Source organism: Gopherus flavomarginatus, chromosome 7, assembly GCF_025201925.1.
Source record: "Gopherus flavomarginatus isolate rGopFla2 chromosome 7, rGopFla2.mat.asm, whole genome shotgun sequence".
NCBI lineage: Eukaryota > Metazoa > Chordata > Testudines > Testudinidae > Gopherus > Gopherus flavomarginatus.
The window spans coordinates 100,161,956-100,182,064 of record NC_066623.1 but is presented as its reverse complement, the minus strand read 5'-3'; the positions used below and the strand labels follow the sequence as shown (position 1 = coordinate 100,182,064).

Below are 20,109 nucleotides of genomic sequence, written 5' to 3'. Positions count from 1 at the left end.
TTACTTTCGTATCCTCATTTCCATTAGCCACCCTACCACTACCCGTAAGCACTATTCCCTCCTTACAGCAATGCACATCTATTGTTGAGATCAGTGGGAGTTCTACACTCAAAAGATCAGAATACCAGAAGCAAGATCCACCCTGTGGATGTCAGAATAGAATTCTGCTCCCAGATATGCGCACATAACTCCCAATGCCTCTATTATACACATATGAAACACATTATGGGACAAATAATGTCATCATATATACACTGAAGTCAGTGGATGTACAAAGTGCATATCCGAGACTCCGTTTGTAAATCGTTTAATAAAGTGCTGCATCCTTCTGGATGAGAGGAGCTGTCCATAACAGACCAAGGCCTCCAACAGACAGATGCCAGGGTTGACAGTGGAAAGATTGAACCTTGGGCCTTCAGCTTGATGAACAGAGGCCCATAACACTAAGGCTAGAGGAAGATTCATTTAGCTGAGAGTACCAGGCTGTCGATCTCTCAGGCAGCCACTAGGGAATGCATTGCCCCTGTTAAAACAAGCTTATCCTTGCTATCTGATGTCCTCGGAAATTCAAGTCCCTCCAGGGCTGTTACTTTGTAATGAACTGTACCCTTTTTTCCCTACATACTCCATGATCCTTATTAGGGAATCAAACCTGGGATCTTCAACATCAAAGATACAGACTTCTACCACATGAGCTAAAGTATAATTGATTAGCTCTAAATAGCAAACTGTTGTGGCTGCTGGACCAGCCACTGAAGGGAGCCATGGTCACTCACATGCTAAGGGTCTGATCCAACTCCAGTAATGTAAATGGTAGTTATTCTATTGGATCCTAAATCAATGTATTCGCTATATAAATGTAAGTCATTATCTCACATACCCAGATGGTTTGGGTATGTGGTGAAGTAAGAGAATGGATTAAACCTGCTTTTATAAGTGGAATCTGCTTTTATTCAATTATTTTGATAACATATTTTAAAGATTGGCTCATGCACCATGACTATGTGATTGTATTGCATTGCCCGGTAGGAAAGAAAAGATGCATTTTCAAAGGAGACCCAAATTTTGTGCCCAGATTTTTGCACATTAAAATATTGGATTTGATTGCACAAGTCTGAGTTTTTGCACAAGTAAAAACTTGAGTGTGAAAAACTATGGATGCAACTACCTAAGTGCAACTTCAGAGTATGTTTTTGAAAACGAGACCATAAACCTTATTCCTTTTTACTGAAGGCAGATGTTACTGTTAGATCTTTTCCAAGGAAAACAACTTAACCCCCAGTCCAGGCATTGGAAATGAAGTCTTAACATGGAAGATGCTAGGCAAGTAACACGGAGAAAGTTTAGGGTGATTGCCTCCTGCAGATCTAGGAGTAAAGTCCTCTCTGAAGCCTGACTGTAATGTAACTGAAATGGAAAAATGCCAGATCCATTTCTTAGAAAAAGAGAGAGACTTTTATTTGCAATGGTTCACAAATATTTTCCCAGGAACAAAGTAACAGCCAATGGAGGGCAGTGAGGTTAGGTTAGGTGATGGTCACATTTGTAAACAAAATTTCTGTATTATGCCTGTGATGGGCTGGATCACAGAAACCCCATGTGAGCTGCCACCTGAGTTGCCAAGACTACCTCTGCTCCTGTTTTCCCTGCCAACTCAGGACTCCAGCACCCTGTCTTGCTGAGCCAGATACTCCCATCTGCTCCAACAAAGACCCAGGGTCTGAATTACTTGCCCCAAAGCTGCAAGTTTACCTGAAAACAGCTCATAGAAGTGCGCTTGTCTTTAGCACTCAGATGCCCAACTCCTAGTGGGGTCTAAACCAAAATAAATCCATTCGACCTCTATAACACTGATAGAGAGAGATGCACAGTTGTTTGCTCCCCCAGGTATTAACACATACTCTGAGTTAATTAATAAGTAAAAAGTGATTTTGTTAAATACAGAAAGTAGGATTTTCATGGTTCCAAGTAGTAACAGACAGAACAAAGTAAGTCACCAAGCAAAATAAAATAAAATGCACATATCTATGTCTAATTGAACTGAATACAGATAATCTCACCCTCAGAGATGCTTCAGTAAGTTTTTTCCTCAAACTGGACACCTTTCAGGCCTGGGCACAATTCTTTCCCCTGGTACAGCTCTTGTTCCAGCTGGTAGCTAGGGGGATTCTTCATGATGGCTCCCACTCCGTTCTGTTCCACCCGTGGATATATCTTTTGCATAAGACGGGAATCCTTTGTCCCCCTCTGGGTTCCCACTCCCTCCTTCTCAATGGAAAGACACCAGGTTAAAGATGGATTCCAGTTCAGGTGACATGATCACATGTCACTGCAAGACTTCATTACCCACTTGCCAGCACACAGGTATACAGGAAGACTTACAGGTAAAACACAGCCATTTGCAGACAGTGGTCCTAGTTAATGGGAGTCATCAAGATTCCAAACCACCATTAATGGCCCACACTTTACATAATTACAATAGGCCCTCAGAGTTATAGTTCATATTTCTAGTTTCAGATACAAGAGTGGTACATTTATACAAATAGGATGATTACACTCTGTAGATTATAAGCTTTGTAATGAAACCTTACAAGAGAGCTTTTGCATGAAGCCTATCTCAATTACATTATATTCACTTATTATTAAATTTTTATAAAACCATATAGACTGCACAACGTCACAATGCCATTGTTACCTAACTTGAAAATGGCACTACAAGTTGTTTACAGCAGTTAGTGCTATTCACTTTCTCTCTTTTTTCAATGCAGTGTCTTCAGTCCTATAACGTCTTGTGAGTTGTGATAGTCTCCTGACAAATTTTTGTTCAGTGGTGGTCGACAGGTGCTGGTTGATTAAATGTGCTACTTACTGTGTATGTTTCACTTCTTGTGTCTTAAATTTTTTCAACCACTGTTGCACCTGAAGAAAATGCGGAAGTTTGACAGTTGGGAGTTACTGCTGAGTATGTGCTGTAAACTATGCTGCCCCATTCCCCTTTCCCCTCCCCATCCTCCTGATGCCAAATGATTTATAAAGTGCCTTAGCATTCTTGAGAGAGTTCACACTATCACCTCCAGGTAGTGCAGTAAGGAATTACAGAAGTGGATCGGAAGCACAGATTGGATAACTGGTATATTTCTGTGGAAGAACAAAACCAGGAGAGATTAAATTTAAAAGGAGAAAAGTTTCCCACTGTGACTTGCTAGGGTAAATCTTTAGTCGCTGATGTACTTGTTAGTAAACAGGTGATTGTGTGATTACAGTTTTCCATATACAGCACCTCTGTATTCCATTTTCATAGAATCCAATTAATATTTTAATTTTCAAGTGACTCACTCTTTCTCCAGTTATTGTGTACTCCCACTTCTACGCACACACAGACACACTTCTCTCAGAAACAGGTGTTCTGCTAAAGACATGCTGCAATGTGGGGATTCTAGCCCATGCTCCTGTCACCAGTGAAAGGCAGCATGGGATAGGAAAGAGGACTGCTGAGTGGAATCAAAAGATTTTTTTACTCTGTCTCTCTACTCTTTACAAACACATGGTCAGCAGCCCAGTGTTTCAGCTGCTCCATTCTCTCCCATTGAGCTCACTGGCACTTTGACCTTGCAACGCCCCTGCGGTCATATTGCCCACCTCATCCCCAGTAAGCCCTAGCCCCAGACCTCCCTTCTGCCTCTCTCTGGGAGGAGGCAGCTGAGTGAGAAATTACACTTTTATGGTGCAGTATCTCATTAGACCACCTGGGACTCTGCCTGTCAACCCTCTGTCCCTGCATGGTCAGCAAGGTGCTTGTAGAACCAGCCTTCAGTCAGGCAGAGAGGAGGTGTAGGGGTTGAGAAAACCACACCACCCTCTAAAAAAATGTACTGTGAGCATTTAGTGCCTGTGCCTATGTGTAGTTTTCCCTGCATAGGGGCTTCCTGTTCCTGCAAAGAGGGGGCTTGTGGGTGAGTGTCAACACCATCCATTTGGAGTCAATGGGCCAAATTATTTCCTTGCATTACTCTGCTGAAGCCAAGGAGAGAGGGATATTTTTATTGTGAACAGTTTATAGCAGTTACACCCATAGAAAATTTAGCCCAAAATCACAGGTTCTTCATATTTCTCTTCTTTTGTTCCTTACTCTTAAAAATAATTGCATGAAAGAAGGATCCTTGGTTCATAGGAAATTGACGGTGGCTTTTCTGACAAATTCTGATCTTTCACCATGTTAGCAAGAGGGTGACCCCGAGCAAGCTAGCTTTGCCTAGCTGAGCACCAGGCACTCAAGTTTCTGCTAGTGAAATCTTGGAGTAAATTGAGCCTGAGCTCTTTTAAAAGCAAGGAACTTGCTTTCATGATGCTTCCCATACCAATAAAAAGACGACAGAACACAGAAAGGGGCTAAACTCTTCCCTGGTGTAAAAAATGTGGAGAGGAGCCAGTGAAAGGGTTTGAGCAGCAGGAGAACATGGTTTTGCAGTGACAATTTCAATGTATGGAAAGGGAGTGAGGTAGCGAGGCTATAGGGATACAGGGGAACACCACAAAGTTCAGAAGTACACAGCCGATAGTGCTGTTTATTCAGACCACAGGATGGTGTGAACAGTGCCAGTTGGGGGAACATCTGCAAACGGGCTTCTGAGATTGCCAAGGCAGAGTTAACTGGGGTAACTGTGCACTAGCCAAGAGCGAGACCCAGGGAATTGATTAATCCATTGGGAAGTCAACAAGGCAGAAGAAGTCAGGCAGCTTCCGTCCCTGGGACCAGAAAAGAGGTGTGCTCCTTATTGCTGGCAGATTATCTTCGGAGATTCATTCCCCATTTATCTGAGATTGCAGGGCCCCTTAACTAATCTCATGAAAAGACTAGGAAAAATGAGGTCACTTGGTCACCTGCTTCTGACTTCAAGGATGTATAGCATACCTCTGTCCAGGCTCTGTATTAGAGTCCAGACTTAGAATCATAGAATCATAGACTATCAGGATTGGAAGGGACTCTCTTTGCCTGTCATGGTGCTGAGTGATGCATTTGAAGTAGGACTGGGACTGGGACCAGTCCTTTGACAGGAGGCAGAAATATAGAATATCCCATACACTATATAAATGTGAGTTATTATTATTGCCATTATGATGCAATCTATAAACCATTCCCACAAGAATGGAGACACAGCATCATTGAGAAAGAATATCTTCCTGTGAAATGGGCAGCAGAAACACTGCAGCATTATTTTCTGGGTAATGATTTTACCTCAGTGACAGGTCATTATCCCACTCCATGACTGAACCGGGTGAAGAACAGGAACCCAAGGGTAATCCAGCAGTATTTGGCTTTTACGACCTTTAAAGTTTGAAATGAAAGAACCAGCCAGGTATTAATATAAGAATACTGATCAGCTCCCTAGGAATGATGTGAGTGACAAGATGTGTGGAGGAAAGACAAATTCTTTCCCAAGCAAGGGTATATGTTAAATGATAGTCCCTAACATTGGCTTCTACGGCCCTGTAGCCAGGGCAAGTTCTCTCCTATCCACTCTCTTGTGCTTAAAATAGGATTTAAAGTTAAGTGACCTATCCTGAAAGGAAAAAGCTATGCATTTACTTGCTAGGAGAGGTGTGACTTGGATGAATGAATTGTTTTGGGATGGGAAAGAAGGCAGAAAATCTGCCTTGTTCTTTCTCCTATTCCATTTTCCCCTTCTCTCATATAGGAAGAATCTTCATTTTAGATAATTTAGCTTCCAAGAAAAAGAACCATTCATATCCTCATATTTTGTGGAAGAATGTTTTTCTAGGGATGGGCAGGCTGGCTTGGATACAGTAAGAACTTTCTCCTTTACGCCTCAAATGACTCTTTGCCAAAAATTCAAAACTCTACCCAAACCAATCCAGTATTGAAAATTTAACAAAAAGTCTGTTAATTTTTTAAATTCTTTTTTTGTGTCCCAGGTCCAAAATAAATTGAGAGAGCCCATTCTCATGAGATATCTTGTCCAATGTTGCAGACCTAAGAGGTTCCATTTTTCCAGTTACAGTTGAGATAAGAATCTGCAATGCTGGGATCTCATCCGTTCAGAATTTAACTCCAAATCTTCCAAAGTTCACCAGTCATTATTTTTCCCTTTTATTTCTGGGTTCCAATAATGCAGGCAAAGGAAGACCAGAAAAATTCTGATATTTTTGCATTATAAAGTTTAATGGAGAGATTCTGTTTTAAATTGAACTAATTGAAGTAAATGTAAAGAGCCTTGTGAATGAAGTCCTTTTTTGTATGCTTATAGAGGTTAGCTGTTTTATACTGCCACCCAGCACGATACTATCTGCCTTCCATGTAAAATCAATAGCAGTAGCAAAGTCCATAGTGGAATTCATGGAATCTCTGGCACGTCTCCTTTTCCAGGGTCAGAACTTGGCTTGGGGAAGGGTTTTTGTTTTTTATTTTATTAAGTTCCTATATTTTGGGGTAGTTGGTAAGGATTTAGGGGTAGAACGAAGCCTAAATGTCGAGTGTGTAATTCTTATACTGGAAAGGCTTTTGTTCTATTCCAAGGAAGATGAGTATATTATCCTGGTGTAAGTGGTTTGCTGCAGGCAATCTATTGTTCGTTCGGACACCCTTCTCAGAGTATAGGGAATAATTATCGTCAGTGTAGAGAGTATGACAGTAATGTTAGCGTTTTGGAAAGGCAGCTCTGAAGACTGGACTGGTGATGACTGCAGGTAAATCCAGCACTATATTTCATATAGATTTTATCATCAGTGAACGTTTTGACACTTTTGTACATTGCGGAGCACAGTGTCAGCACATAACACATAAATAATCATGTTGAATAAAGTGGAAAAGCCCATGGGAGATATGGGGCTGGCTGACCATGTGACCTAGTTTCCATTTCAAATGCCCATCTTCCAGAGGTCTTTTTTAATTTTATTGAATCTACTGCAGGTATTCTAAAACATCTATTATCATGGTTTCACAGTAGAATTTATTTCACTGTAGTAGTGATGAGGGAGACAGGTTTAAGGCAGGGAAGGGGAGAGGGAATAGTTCATGGAGACCCAAGGGTATGTACCAATATTATAAAACTAATTGGGAGCAGGAGTTTCCTTCCCTGGCTTCACCTGAAGTATGGTGATTGCTCACTTGCGTTGTATTTATCTAATTAAATTCTGCCGCCTATTGTAAACAAAAAGGTTATTCGTATGTTTCCTTCACTGTTAATTTTAAAAAATCTTGGGCCAGCTTTCATTTTCTTTGATCTCAGTGCCTCACACTCCCTTAACCCAACTCCAGGCCTTATCAGTTATGTCAATATAGCACTGCAGCATGTTGTTTTTGATGATATAAACTATGGGAACATAGTTAGCTACCACCAGTAGAGGGAGTATGAAACTTGGTGTTTTTATAGGTCCTAAAATAATTACACTATTCCTGGGTTTATTTGTATATTTAGGCAACATAGTAACCTAGATATTTAGAAACAGGATTTATTTAAAAGAACATACATGACAGTTTCATCAGAACTTTATTGTGCTGGTTTTTCATATGGGGTGAAATCCTGAGTTTTGCCATTGTCTTAAATGCGGTCAGGGTTTCATCCATGGTTTTCTAGTGCCCCTGGAACTTTTCCCCAAGACTTCTGAAATATCCCAGTACTTCATTCATCAGTCAAAGTGCTTGTTATTTTTAATAATTACAAGACATTTCTAATTGTGGTCTAGTTATGTTACTTTATCAAGTAGAATTTGCTCTGTGTTTACCAGGAATAAACAGTCTAGTGAAGCTGAGCGTTCGATGTGAGACACTCTTTGGAGCTGAGAAATGAGGGTAGAAATTGTCAAAGCTGGTTTTTTTTGTCAAAAAATGAATCATATTGACACTTGTTTAACGATAAACTTATTCAGAACAGTACATTGCTGGAAAAAAAATCCTCCACCCTAGAAATATGCAGGTGTCACAGATGAGTCAAACACTAGTGGGAGCAACACTGCCATAAGTTTGCAGAAATCCCCAGTGTTCTTTTATCTTTTATATGAGAATTTCACAAACCTGAAAAAAAGGCCAACACAAAAGTGTCCAAATATTTTTATGCTCACTTTACAGATTGTTACACTCAGGAAAATCTTCCTCACCAATTTGCAGTGACTACAAGAATCAGAATGCAGGGCTTAAAAATCTTAAAAATCACAGAAGTTTCTTCTGCTTTCCATCCTTTACAATTAAGTATTCATCTGTCAAATATTTGTATCATTGGAGAACAAGCAAAACAGGAGAAAATAGCATAGGCCAGTATGGAAGCTACAATATCAGACCTATGGTACGAGAGATGGTTTTGATGCTGGAGGTGCCAGTTGGATTAGGACGAAGCTACACCCATTTCTCTGTGTATAGCCCATCAGCATTTAGTAGCAAAAAGCATCTCTCACTGAAATGAAATGTCAAGGAGAGTTAGGTTTTGTACTTAATAGGACTTTTCTTGGCCTCTTGTTGATGGGCCCTATTGCTGAAAAGAGACAGGACTTGTGGCTTATAGGAGACCCATGCCATTTTCCATCCTGCTTTAATACTGCTTTGCCACCCAGAAAAAGAGCGTTAGCATTTAACAACCCTCCCATTTCCCCCTGAATATTTATATTCTTTTCCTGAGTGCCATACCAGTATTAAAAGCAGAATGAAAATGGATTTAACAATCGCTGGCATGGGGCTTCTATACAGCATGTGTGCCACAAATCATGTCACTTTTCAGCAATAGGGCTACTGCCAGCAGGAGGCTTAGAAATGCTCATGTTAATCAAAAATTTTAATTTCAAATCAAATTGACGGTTTACACATGGTGAGAAATGCTTCTCACCATGTGATTTTTCAGTATGCAAAGCTGGGCAAAATGGGTGCAGTTTTCTGTTAAGAATTTTGACTGCAGTATTTGCAAATTTATGGGTTTCAGTGTATTGGGTATGGTGAGTAGTTGATCTAACGGAGCCCCTTGGAGAATAGGAAACAGAAGGGTTTTCATGCAGCCTGGCACTGGTGAACTGCTGTTGGCACATGCTGCTGGAGAAATGACTGGTATTCAATAAACATCACTATGGTTAGAGGAAGATTTAAAGGAGGGAGGGGCTGCAATGCTATAAACAAGGAGTTGAAACAAATGTGCCTATTTCACATCTTGATTATTTTGAATATGTAAATGTTCCAAACCATTTTTAAATAACTTTCAGTTTATTTGCATGTTGGTCTTGTACACCCAATGCCTACAGCATATCCCCCAGTAATATTGATGCAAACGATAATATAGGTCCAATTCTGATCTGAGTTGGTATAATTAAATCAGTGGAGTTACTCTGATTAACATCAGTTTAAATATAACTAGAATTTGGCCTTATATTGTTCTTATGGCCTGCATTCCCAGATCCTTATCCTGCAAGCTCTTATTTCATGGAAGTGAGTAGTTACACTGAAGTCAGGAGGACACCATGAGGGCCCAACCCTGCACCTGTGGACAGGGCCGGTGCTACCATTAAGGCGAACTAGGCAGTTGCCTAGGGTGTCAAGATTTGGGGGCGCCAAAAAGTGGTGCCCCCAATTTTTTTTTTACAGCGGTTCCTCTCCGAGCACGCAGTCGCTGCTCCACTTCTCCTGCCTCCCAGGCTTGCAGCACCAATCAGCTGTTTGGCGCCGCAAGCCTGGGAGGAGAATTAGAGCGGAGCAGCATGCTTGGGGAGGACGCGGAGCAGAGGTGAGCTGGGGTGGGAAGGTGCTGCATGGCTCCCGGGGTGGGGGGGAGCCTCAGGGCAGGGGGAGAGCTGCTGCGGGGGTGGGGGCACCTCAGGGTGGAGGGGGCGGGCAGGGAGCTGCCGCAGAGTTGGAGGGGGGGTGCACAAGGTGGAAGTTTTTCTTAAGGTGCGAAACTTCCTTGCACCAGCCATGCCTGTGGATGTCAATGGCAAAATTCTCATTGACTTTAGTAAGAAGAAGATTGGGCCCATAGTGAGTAAGGAATACTCACATGAGTAATAATTGGCAGGATCTGGTGTTACTTGAGGAAACCAGTGTTTTCAAACCATATCTGAAATATAAACATAAAACCAAAGTATGATCAATTGACATGAAACATGATATCACGAGTTACACACTAAGTGACATTTCCATCTTGAAAGGAATGCAGCTTCTTTTGAGACTATGGGTTTAAAGTTCCCTTGCCATATTTCTTCATGCCGGGGAAATCAGACTGAATGTGACAGTACCCCTCCTCTTCCATTTCCCCCACCAGCACACAGGTACCATTTTACCTGTGCCAAGCCTACTGGGTAGTCTGTAGCATCACATGGCATCGCCAACTACATTAGGAAAGCCATATCCATCAGTCTGCCCAGGATTACCTCATAGCTCCTTTCTGTGTTCCCTCAGTCACTGAGCCAGATCCCAGGACGATAAAGCTGAAATATAATATCACTGCAGAGACCTAGGTGATCACAATTGTTGTTGTAACCAACCTAGATAAGAAAGGAAGATAAATAACTCATTATTATTATTATTATTTGCATGGGGGAGGCCTTTCTTTGTATTAGTCTCTTTATTGTCAGATGCCATAAATATTCCAAAATGATTATCCTTATGTAGATTTCATCTCATTTTCTTTGAAAGGGTTTGAGGAGCATATTATCTCATAAGCTGCCAAATGAATATAACCATTTATGACATTTCCTCTTTTTTTTAACATTTCCTTTTTGGATTGAAGACCTGAAGCAGATAACTATGCTAATTTAAGACATCTGTTGTTTTCCAAGATGTAGGGCCCTAGACAGTAGTAACTGCTGAGAATTTGTTTACTGAAATTGTGATTTTTCTTAATAGTTTTCATTATTGCAAAAAAATTATATATTTTTAAAAGGTCTCTGTGTTAAATAGGTAGAGAAAAAGTATCTCTTATGGAATATGAAACTGGCTGCAACCAGAGCTGCCAAATACAGAGGGCTCAGTGAAGAAACCCCATTATTACTCAATTCTCATACCCCTACATTGGATTGGACCTTGTGTCACACGTAGGGTCCATTAATATCATGAGAATCCTTCCACTGACATCAGTGGATGCTGAATCAAGCCCTCAGTCCCGTTAAACCAGTGGGACTCCGCACAGACCAAGGTCGTATTCAGTTTGAGTATGGGTGTTGCAGCTTGGCCCACAGTGTCAAGAAGTTTTCTGGAACCATACTGTTCTTTTCCATTCAATTCAGGAATTTTGGAGTTCAAAACCCCCCATAATTCATCAATGATTTTGCATGGTGTGAAGGGTTAACAAAACTTTCATTATCACACTCTGTTAAACCAGGACCAGGAAACAATTTCTAATCAACACTCTGATCTGGGCAGGGATTGTGCAGTCTTTTGTATTAGGCCTCAGATCTGTGTTCTCTATTCACACATGCTCACTTCCAGCTGTTGTCATTGAAATCCCACATAATCTGTCCAGGTCAAAGGGCAGTCATCCATGACTGCTGCTGTTAAAAGGTTATGCTGATTTCTGTTGTCAAATATTGGCCCTTTTCTCTTTCAATCACTCCCATTCTACTTTTTTCAACAAGAAAGATCCAGCCTAGAATTGTATTACATGACTTTAAAGTCTTAAAAGTGTTCCTCTATTGTACTAACACGACATGCCCTGGACGGTCTAATTCATTCTGTTACATTCCACAAAGAATTTTCTAGTGCTTCTTAAAAACTCTGTGCTAAAGCTGAGCAGGCAAGCTTCAAAGAATAATGACATATGGGTCTTGTGGCCTAACATTTATTTTGTAAGGAAATATGTCATTTGACTGTGTAATAAAATAACCATGCTTAATTATTGCTATGACAATAAAATTAAACTAGAAGTAACTGTAGCCAAAACAAGGCTGGGGCAGGAAGGGTGCAAGTAGAAAAGTGAGAGGAAGGGAGAAATGAGATTTCTGTATCAGAATTAAAATCATGGCTAATTTCTAGTTTGAACTCTTTTTTAAAAAGTCATATTTTAGAGATTTAATTGAGCCCATGTTTTAAAGCTTATAATGTATGAGTTTACAGAACATACTTTGTATGAAGAAAAATGGATCCCTGGGGTTAGCGTTAACCAGAGTTGCATGCAGTGGCCCAGTGCAGACTACAGAGTAAAAAAATAAAATAGATGATAGTCACCTTTATTTTTAATAGAGTACTGTGATCCATATAGACTACAGGTCCCAGAATGCAGTGGTCCATCTTGATTGTAGAGGGTATTCAGGTGAAGATGGAGAATTGCATGCTGGGATGTGTAGTCTCCACAAGACTTGCAGAGTATAAACACCTTATATGAAGATATCACATGATGCACATATGTTCTATCCTTCCTTTTATTTGTTTGTTTTTGCTGGGGGAAAGAACATGACCGAGGATCAAGCCTAAGTTCTACCACACCTATCCTGACACCACAATACAGTTAGATAAAAGTAAATCCACTGAGCAGTCTGGTGAGGAGAGTTCTCAATTATTTTCTCTCTCAAGGTGTCAGTGGTTGTACTCTTCTGATGGTTAGAAATCTTCCTCTAATTTTGAACCTGAACTTGCTGATGGATGCATCATCTCTTGTTGGTTTGGGGATTATTTGGTGAAGAAATCTGTCAGCTATCACATCCAGGAATATCTGGGCCCAGCTATTATAAGTAGCACTTGTCCTCCAATCTATATATGGGAAATTAAAGTATCTCATAATCATACAATTCCCAGTAGTATTCAATTCATTAAAATATTAAAGAGATGCCTATCCCTATCCATATCAGATCCTGGGGGTCTGTAGCATAACCCAGGGACAATCCCAGTGGAGCCAGTGCAAGCTTTCTTCCCCCAAAGTGATTTTGACCCATACAGATTCTGTTTTATCCATTCCATCACTTCTAATTTCTTTACAGTCTACCACCTCATCATTATTATACAATGCTACTGTATCACCTTTACCTTTATTTCCGTCTTTTCCTGAACAGCACATACCCTTCAGTACCTGTACTCCAGTCATGACCACTATTCCACCATGTTTCCGTTATCCCTAGGATATCTGGTTTTACTTCCTGCACCAGTAGTTCCAGTTCCTCCATTTTGTTACCGAGGCTCCTTGCATTGGTGTACTGACGTGTATATTCTAAGCAGTATTAATTAGTTACTCAACACTTTGTGAAACAGAGGATTATCTAGGTGGAGGATAGTACCAAGAGGAATCAAATTGCACTTTGAGTGGAGAGGGCTTTTCTTTTTAATCAGGCATTTGGTTAAGATAATAGGCTTGAAGCCCTAATTGATTATTACTATTTTAAGGTTTTAAGATGGTTATGTACAGTAAGATGCTTGACATGAATAGGGGTTTATAAATTGTTTCAGTCCTAGTGTAGGAACTTGTCTCGTAATTTCAAAATACTGAAAGTGAATCAAAGTTTCCCAGAAAGCTGTTTCTCCAAGCTTAATATTATAATACATCATCAGACTGTCCTATGCAAATGAAATAACTGAATTTGGACTTTTTCCTCTTCAAAGGATTAGCTCTTTCACAGTATATTATTGTTCAAATTACAGAGAACATGTTTTGTTTGCAAAGTACCACATACACTCATGGCACCATATAATTATTTAATAAATAATAATAATAATAATAATAAAAATTAATAATAAAAGGAAAACTTTAAAAACAACAGTAACACTTTGAACACTGGTACAATGAAAACATTTTTTGATATGTAATTAAGGAACCGTGACTTGATGAGTTTACTGTATGCAGGCTTTCCAGATAAAAGTAAATGCTTCAGTTGTGATTTTCTCAAACTTCAATTCAAGTGCTTGATCTGTAATCTTCCTACATCTGAGACTCCCTTCCTGGGCATTAATTACGAATTCAAAGGTGACTCTCCATGTAAACTAAATATTCGGAGGCAGTTTAGTTGGCTTTTGTACACACAAGGCCTCCATTGACTCAATCTTTATATGAATTCACTTAATAACACAGCGCAAATGAAATGAGACCTAATTCTGATCTTACATTCACTAGTGTAAAACAGGAGCAACTCTGTTAAGGTCAGTGGAAATTGACTTGCATATAACTGGTGTGTCACAGGGTTCACTTATCGCTAGCAGCGCCTCCTGCTGGCCGTCCTGGGAATTAGCTCTGCCAGGCTTGTGTTTTCCCTCCAATGATGTCTTGCCCCATCCTGTCTCGACGTGTGGCCCCACTCACTCTCAGATCTGCCATCTCCTCTTTGTGGCTTGGCCCTCTGGCCAGGTCACTAAGGTCCTCTCCTTCTTGAGAATTCAAAGTCCTTCCAGACCCGCTGGATTGCTGACATTTCCAGTGCCCTTGCCGCTCCCTATTGGCTGGTAGGGAAACTAAAGACCACTCTCTGCACTGGGTTCCAGCCCAGGGTCTCTATACAATCTGACCCCTTGTTGCTGTTTTCCTGGGCTTTTCCCCTCTCTGGGCCGGCCGGGCTTCCAACTTCTTCCACTCAGGGAGTAACTGCAGCCTACTTCCCTGCCTTCATGCAGCCTCCTTGCTGCTTACAGCTCCAGGGCTTTATACTGGCCCTGCCTGTTCCTGCCCCACTGAGCCTACTTCTAATTAGTGGTGTGCTCCCTGGCTCCTCCTCCAGATGCACCTGGTGGAGTTAATTGGTCTGCCTGGCCACCTTAACCCCTTTGAACCCTGTGTGGGGCAGACACCCCATCACATGGTGCAAGATCAGAATTAGGTTCCTTAAACGTAGACTTGTTTTCGCTCCTTCATTATTGGGGTAGTGTTTGATCCCAAAATGAAGAAAATGTAGTTTATAAGATTACGTTTTACATAATTACACTGTCACCATCAAGCTAAAGTGAATTACTTTTACTGTGGTGGTGGTGCTATATATGCATATTATTTGTATAATACCAAGAGGGTACTAGGTACTAAGAAACTATTTACTGGTTAGTATTATTATATAACATATTCAGCTAACTTTATTATTTTCCTGCTTCCTCAAGAAGAAAATTATCATCCCCATAAATATGACTTATAGTGAAGTACTGGAACCCAGGGCTTTTTCTTTCATGTCCAGATCCAACTCCTATTGAAATCAGTGGAAAGACTCCCACTTATTTCAGTGTGAGTTGCTTTGGACATAAAACCTTGATTCAGGAAAGCACTTAAGCACCGGTTTAAATTTAAGCGTGAGTAAGCCCATCCCTAGTTGGCAAAGCATTTAATTAAGCATGTGCTTTTCTTAAGCACGTGCTTACCGTTAAGCGTATGCTCTGGTGCTTTGCTGAATCAGTGCCTTGGTTTATGCATAGAACTTCAGTGAATGAATAGTTTTTGATAAATTCAATAAGGATCATCTAATCCTCATTTTAAACACCAGCTTTACTACTCAAATATGATTGAGGTACAAAACTGGAGAGATAATCAGTTCATGAACAGCAATTTCAACTTCCTATCTTAGGGGTATTTAACAAAAGTATAATTTTGCATATATTTCAGAAAAGTGCTGTATTAGAAGTAAATCTTGCAGACTTTAGGATGTTTAATCCTCTTTTCAATTAAGGTTCTTTTAATGCTAACATCTGCTTTTGCAATTACTTAACAACTTTACCTAATTTTTTTTCTCATTCACAATTAAGTGGAACAGCCAAATTGATACAGTTTCTCTAAAAGACATTTTTCCATTTTGGCCTTTTTTAGCAGGCACAAAAAAGTTACATTTTTACAGCTTTTCTTGTTAATTATGCTGTGTCCTGGCCATTCCTTTGTCATTTGTTTGGTGGGTTCCCTTCATTTTTTCCACTTTCAATTTTAAAAAGATTCCTCAGCAAAGGCTACAAACCCTAAGCCCTACTTCTGCAATTTGAATCATGTAGGCAGAACTTTAGGCCTTCTCGGAGTCCACTAAACTCAATGGGGCACCACGTATCTATGCATGCATGGATCAGATTGGAGGATCAGGGCCTGTTCAAGAGGACAGCTCATATGAGTCAGGATGTGAGTAAGGGGCCCGATTTCCTAATCATTTATGAATGTATAATTCAATTTAAAAATCTCAACCAATAAGACTGAAAATCTTGTCATGCTTTGCACTCTTGTTCAGTCACAGCTACAACCCTCTAAACACACACACACACTCACTCTCTCTAACGCTTTGAGAATGAGCCCAATGTTTTACCTTCACTGTGAATGTTCTTGCTTTTGTGTATTTTAAATCACCCCCTCAACATTATTGCAATAGGATCTCCTTTGTTACAGCCTGTCTGGCAAACAAAGGTGCCAGTGGACACAACAGGCAGAACCAGTGTAGTCTACTGTTATCAGACCTACCAAAGGTAGGTGCCATAATGGTGCTTGATGGTGCCATGTACTGAGCGTTCTGGCCCTTATCCAGTAAAACACTTAAGCATGTGCTTAACTTTAGGCGTCTGAGTGGTCCCATTGAAGTGAAGACCTAAGAGAATTATTTTTAATTCATAGATCTTTTAATCCAGTAAACAAATCTGCTGCAGTATATGAAAAGTAGACTCTCATATTAAAAGTACTCAGGAAATTGCCAGTGAACATATTCTGTTTGACTAATTACCCACTTTTAAAAAGAAAAATGATGCAATCATGAACTTTGTTATTGAAAAATGCAAACTGGGCCAGGCACAATCACCTACATTTTCTGAAATCTACTTTTGAGAAAATGGAAAAAACACTCAATTTCTATGCTGGCATTTTATGCACTTAAAAAAAAATTTTCCCCTCAAAAACATAGTAAAAATTCATGCTAGTAGAATGAGAGATTTGAGTTAAGTTTTAACATCAAGTACATTTGAGTAATTTAGCTGTAAACTATTGGATCGTGACAGATTTGTGAATATATTTGTGTACATATGTAGTACAAACTCACACATAGAGGGACCTATAGACACCAAATTATAATTTCAGTAGTGTATAGTATACTGTACTAAATATAATGATATAATGCTGTATCTGACAGACAGTTAACTATGTAGGGCACATGGTGCCCCTATAAAACATTCAATAATATGTGTGTGCGTGCATTGGAATCAGTGACCTTAAGTAGGACAACCTTAAAAGGTATGCCACTTATCCTGTGGACAAGTACGACTTTACAGTTCTTTTAATAATCCCTTATCCTGAGATTTCTCTTTTGACCCTGATTTCAAAAGCAAGAGGTCAGGCTGGCCTGCTAGCTCCAGACCTCTAATTGAAGTCCTGATATGTACGGTATGAACTGTAAATCCAGCTATGTACACTTACTTGCACTTGGTTTTGAGTTTGAAAGCTGCTTGCTTTGTAATTGATTATGCCCATGAAATTGAATTAACATTTGGTGATAGACATGTTTTCAGAGAAATAGGAAAATACCATTATGTGAAGTGTAACAACATTTTGATATAAAATGTAGAGTCATCCCTTACAGAAATGAAACAGGCAGGGAAACATACACCCTGTCTCAAAGAAATTCCAAGGCTTAAAGTTAATGCTTTTCTTATGCAGAGATTTATTTTGTCTTTTGCAAAGCTTGTTTTAAATGCTAGAATTTTTCTTTTTTATGGGAAAGGCATTCATTTTAAAGGTTTGGGGTTTTTTTTAAACAGCTGCTATTTTAAGATTTCCCTAGTGTAACCTCAGAAAATGAAGAGTACATCTTTAAATCTTGTTTTGTTTGAATGAATGGGTAGATAATCCTGATCAGATGTTTCTTTAGAGAATAATGTTTAAAACGATTATAGAATTTAGCTGTCCTGTCTGATTCCTAGGTACAGTATTTTAATTTCAGTTGTTAAGTCGGTAGGGGTCATCTAAGGTAACTGTATATTAAAATAGTCCTCTTTTGTTTCAGATTTCCTGTTGAGATACTTTAACATCTAGAAAACTCCCTGCTGATGTGTCATGTTAGCTTTCTTAATCTCCAGATACAAACTACAAAATAACCTACATAGCTGTATGACTAGTTACCCACCTCCAGAAATAATAATTAGTGCTAAGTGGGAAATTTGATGTCACATTTTAAATCTAAATGAAACTCAAGTATTTGAGAATACTGTCATTAAATGCTTAATGCTCATCAAAATTCTTTCATTCTATTTGTTTTGTAGGACATTTGGGCTTCCAGGACAGTTTTGTCACATCAGGTGTTTTCAGTGTGACTGAGCTAGTCAGAGTCTCACAGAGTAAGTATCCTTTTGTTGTTGTTTCCTGTGTTTATTATAACTTACTTTTCCTCCTGTTTCCCCCCACCCCAGAAACTGACAGTCCCCTCTTCTACCTGCACTCCACACATGACTAACTGTGTTCCACATTTTAAATTAAGTGGGAAAGTTAAAATAATAGAATATTTTAAAAATAAATGATAAGTTCCCGATTTTGCAAACCGATGGATCCTTACACCAATGTGGCACCTTACTGAAGCTATTAACATTCTGTGTAGGTGCCCATATGGATCAGTTTGTAGGTTCAAAGCTTAAGGGATGAATTTTAACCAGACCTTCTAAAATGACATCAGCTGTGCCCATCCATGAGCCAGGAATTACCTATACACCAGTTTTGTATATACATGTATGTGTATGCACAGAAGTGGCTGCTGTTTTAACACCCTTAGATTGGTGAACTTGCAAATACTGTGGACAGCTATACTGGTGTTAGCCCTAAGAGGCTCACTTACTCAGATGCCTACAGCTTTAACTTTGTGAGGCCTGCATTGTACCTCCATGATATGGAATTCTGCCTTTTAAAAGGATTTGGTTTTTGACCTTTAAAGAATGCTAATGCCCACAGCATGAGTGACACGCTGCAGCATGATCATTACCAGCTTGTCAATACTCACTAACAACAGTGAATTAAGAGTACCTGTCACCACCCCGTTCCATTGATCAAAGGTGCATTGATTGTATTTTTCTGTGACATAACCCAGACAGTCCAAGGAGACAGCCCCTCTCGAAGCTGTGCCTCTGTTTCGATTACAGCTAGACCAGCCCCTCAGTGCTAGGGTGCCGTGGATTTTTGTAGGTAGGGCCAAACTATGTTGCAACATTACAGTAGCACCAGTTAGCACTGCAGTAGTTCACAATTGGACTGTGTTTACAATATAAACCTTGCAGCTTATCTGCTTTAATATGCTTAGAAATAAAACACGGCGTGCAGGTTCTCAGCATGGAAGTTTAAAAGTTTGTTTATATGCCCTGCAAGTCCAACTTTTGGCCTTCCAGGGGCCCTGCCTGGCAGGGACAGCCTTAGGAGAGAACCCACGTTTTTGAATCAAACCATGGGCTTTCTATAGGAAAGGTCACCCTGTTTTCCTGCTTTATCTCCCTACACACACACACACACATATCAGCGCTCTAGTCAGAGCACTAAATTGGCTTCCTACTGAAAAACTAGAAGTGGGGGTTGGGGAGGAGATGTGTAGGCATCAGAGAGGTATGCATGGGAGACTGAGAAAGAAAAGGGTACCCTGACCTTAGCCAAGCAATTCTCCTCGCTCTCCTTCCCAGATAACCTGTGGAAAGGCTGTTTCAAGGACATGTGATGCCAGAGGGAGTTCTGAGTACACAGTATGTTTGAAAACCAGGCCACTTTATTTAAGTGCCCAAATTTGGACTTGGGAGCCTAATGTTTGGCACCGATTTTTGAAAACCCTGGTTTCGTTATTTTATTGTAGTGCACTAAATTGATTTTTAACATAAACAGTGTTGGGAATAGCTAAGTTATCTCCTCCTGTATGTGAATAGCTCCATTTTATGATGTTTTAATTTGGTGCAAAGGGGAAAGGCTCTTGAAGTCCTAAGGGAATCCACCCTATCACCCTCTAAGACATCCCACATTAAGATAATGTTATCTTCACTGGAGGAGCACTAGTCATCATAGCTGTCTCTGGTTTCTGTCAACCCTGGTTCATGTGTTTGCAAGATGCAGTTGTTAGAAAGTAACTAGGTTCACCACTCCTGACTTCCGATCTCCATAGCAGAGAGTTTGGGACTGTGTTTATGAGCCAGCATATTTCATGCTTATTAATATTCATAGACTCATAGACTCTAGGACTGGAAGGGACCTCGAGAGGTCATCGAGTCCAGTCCCCTGCCCTCATGGCAGGACCAATTAC

The 20,109-nt window shown here is 40.1% G+C and overlaps 1 protein-coding gene across 6 annotated transcripts in view; it reads left to right on the top strand.

Moving 5' to 3' along the window:
• NFIA (nuclear factor I A) overlaps window positions 1-20,109 on the top strand; it is a 303,342-nt gene that overhangs the window by 176,399 nt on the left and 106,834 nt on the right. For all 6 annotated transcript variants that reach the window (XM_050962038.1, XM_050962036.1, XM_050962037.1 and 3 more), the window contains exon 4: window positions 18,107-18,181. In XM_050962038.1, coding sequence (XP_050817995.1) covers window positions 18,107-18,181 — 75 coding nt within the window. The remainder of the gene's footprint in view (window positions 1-18,106; window positions 18,182-20,109) is intronic.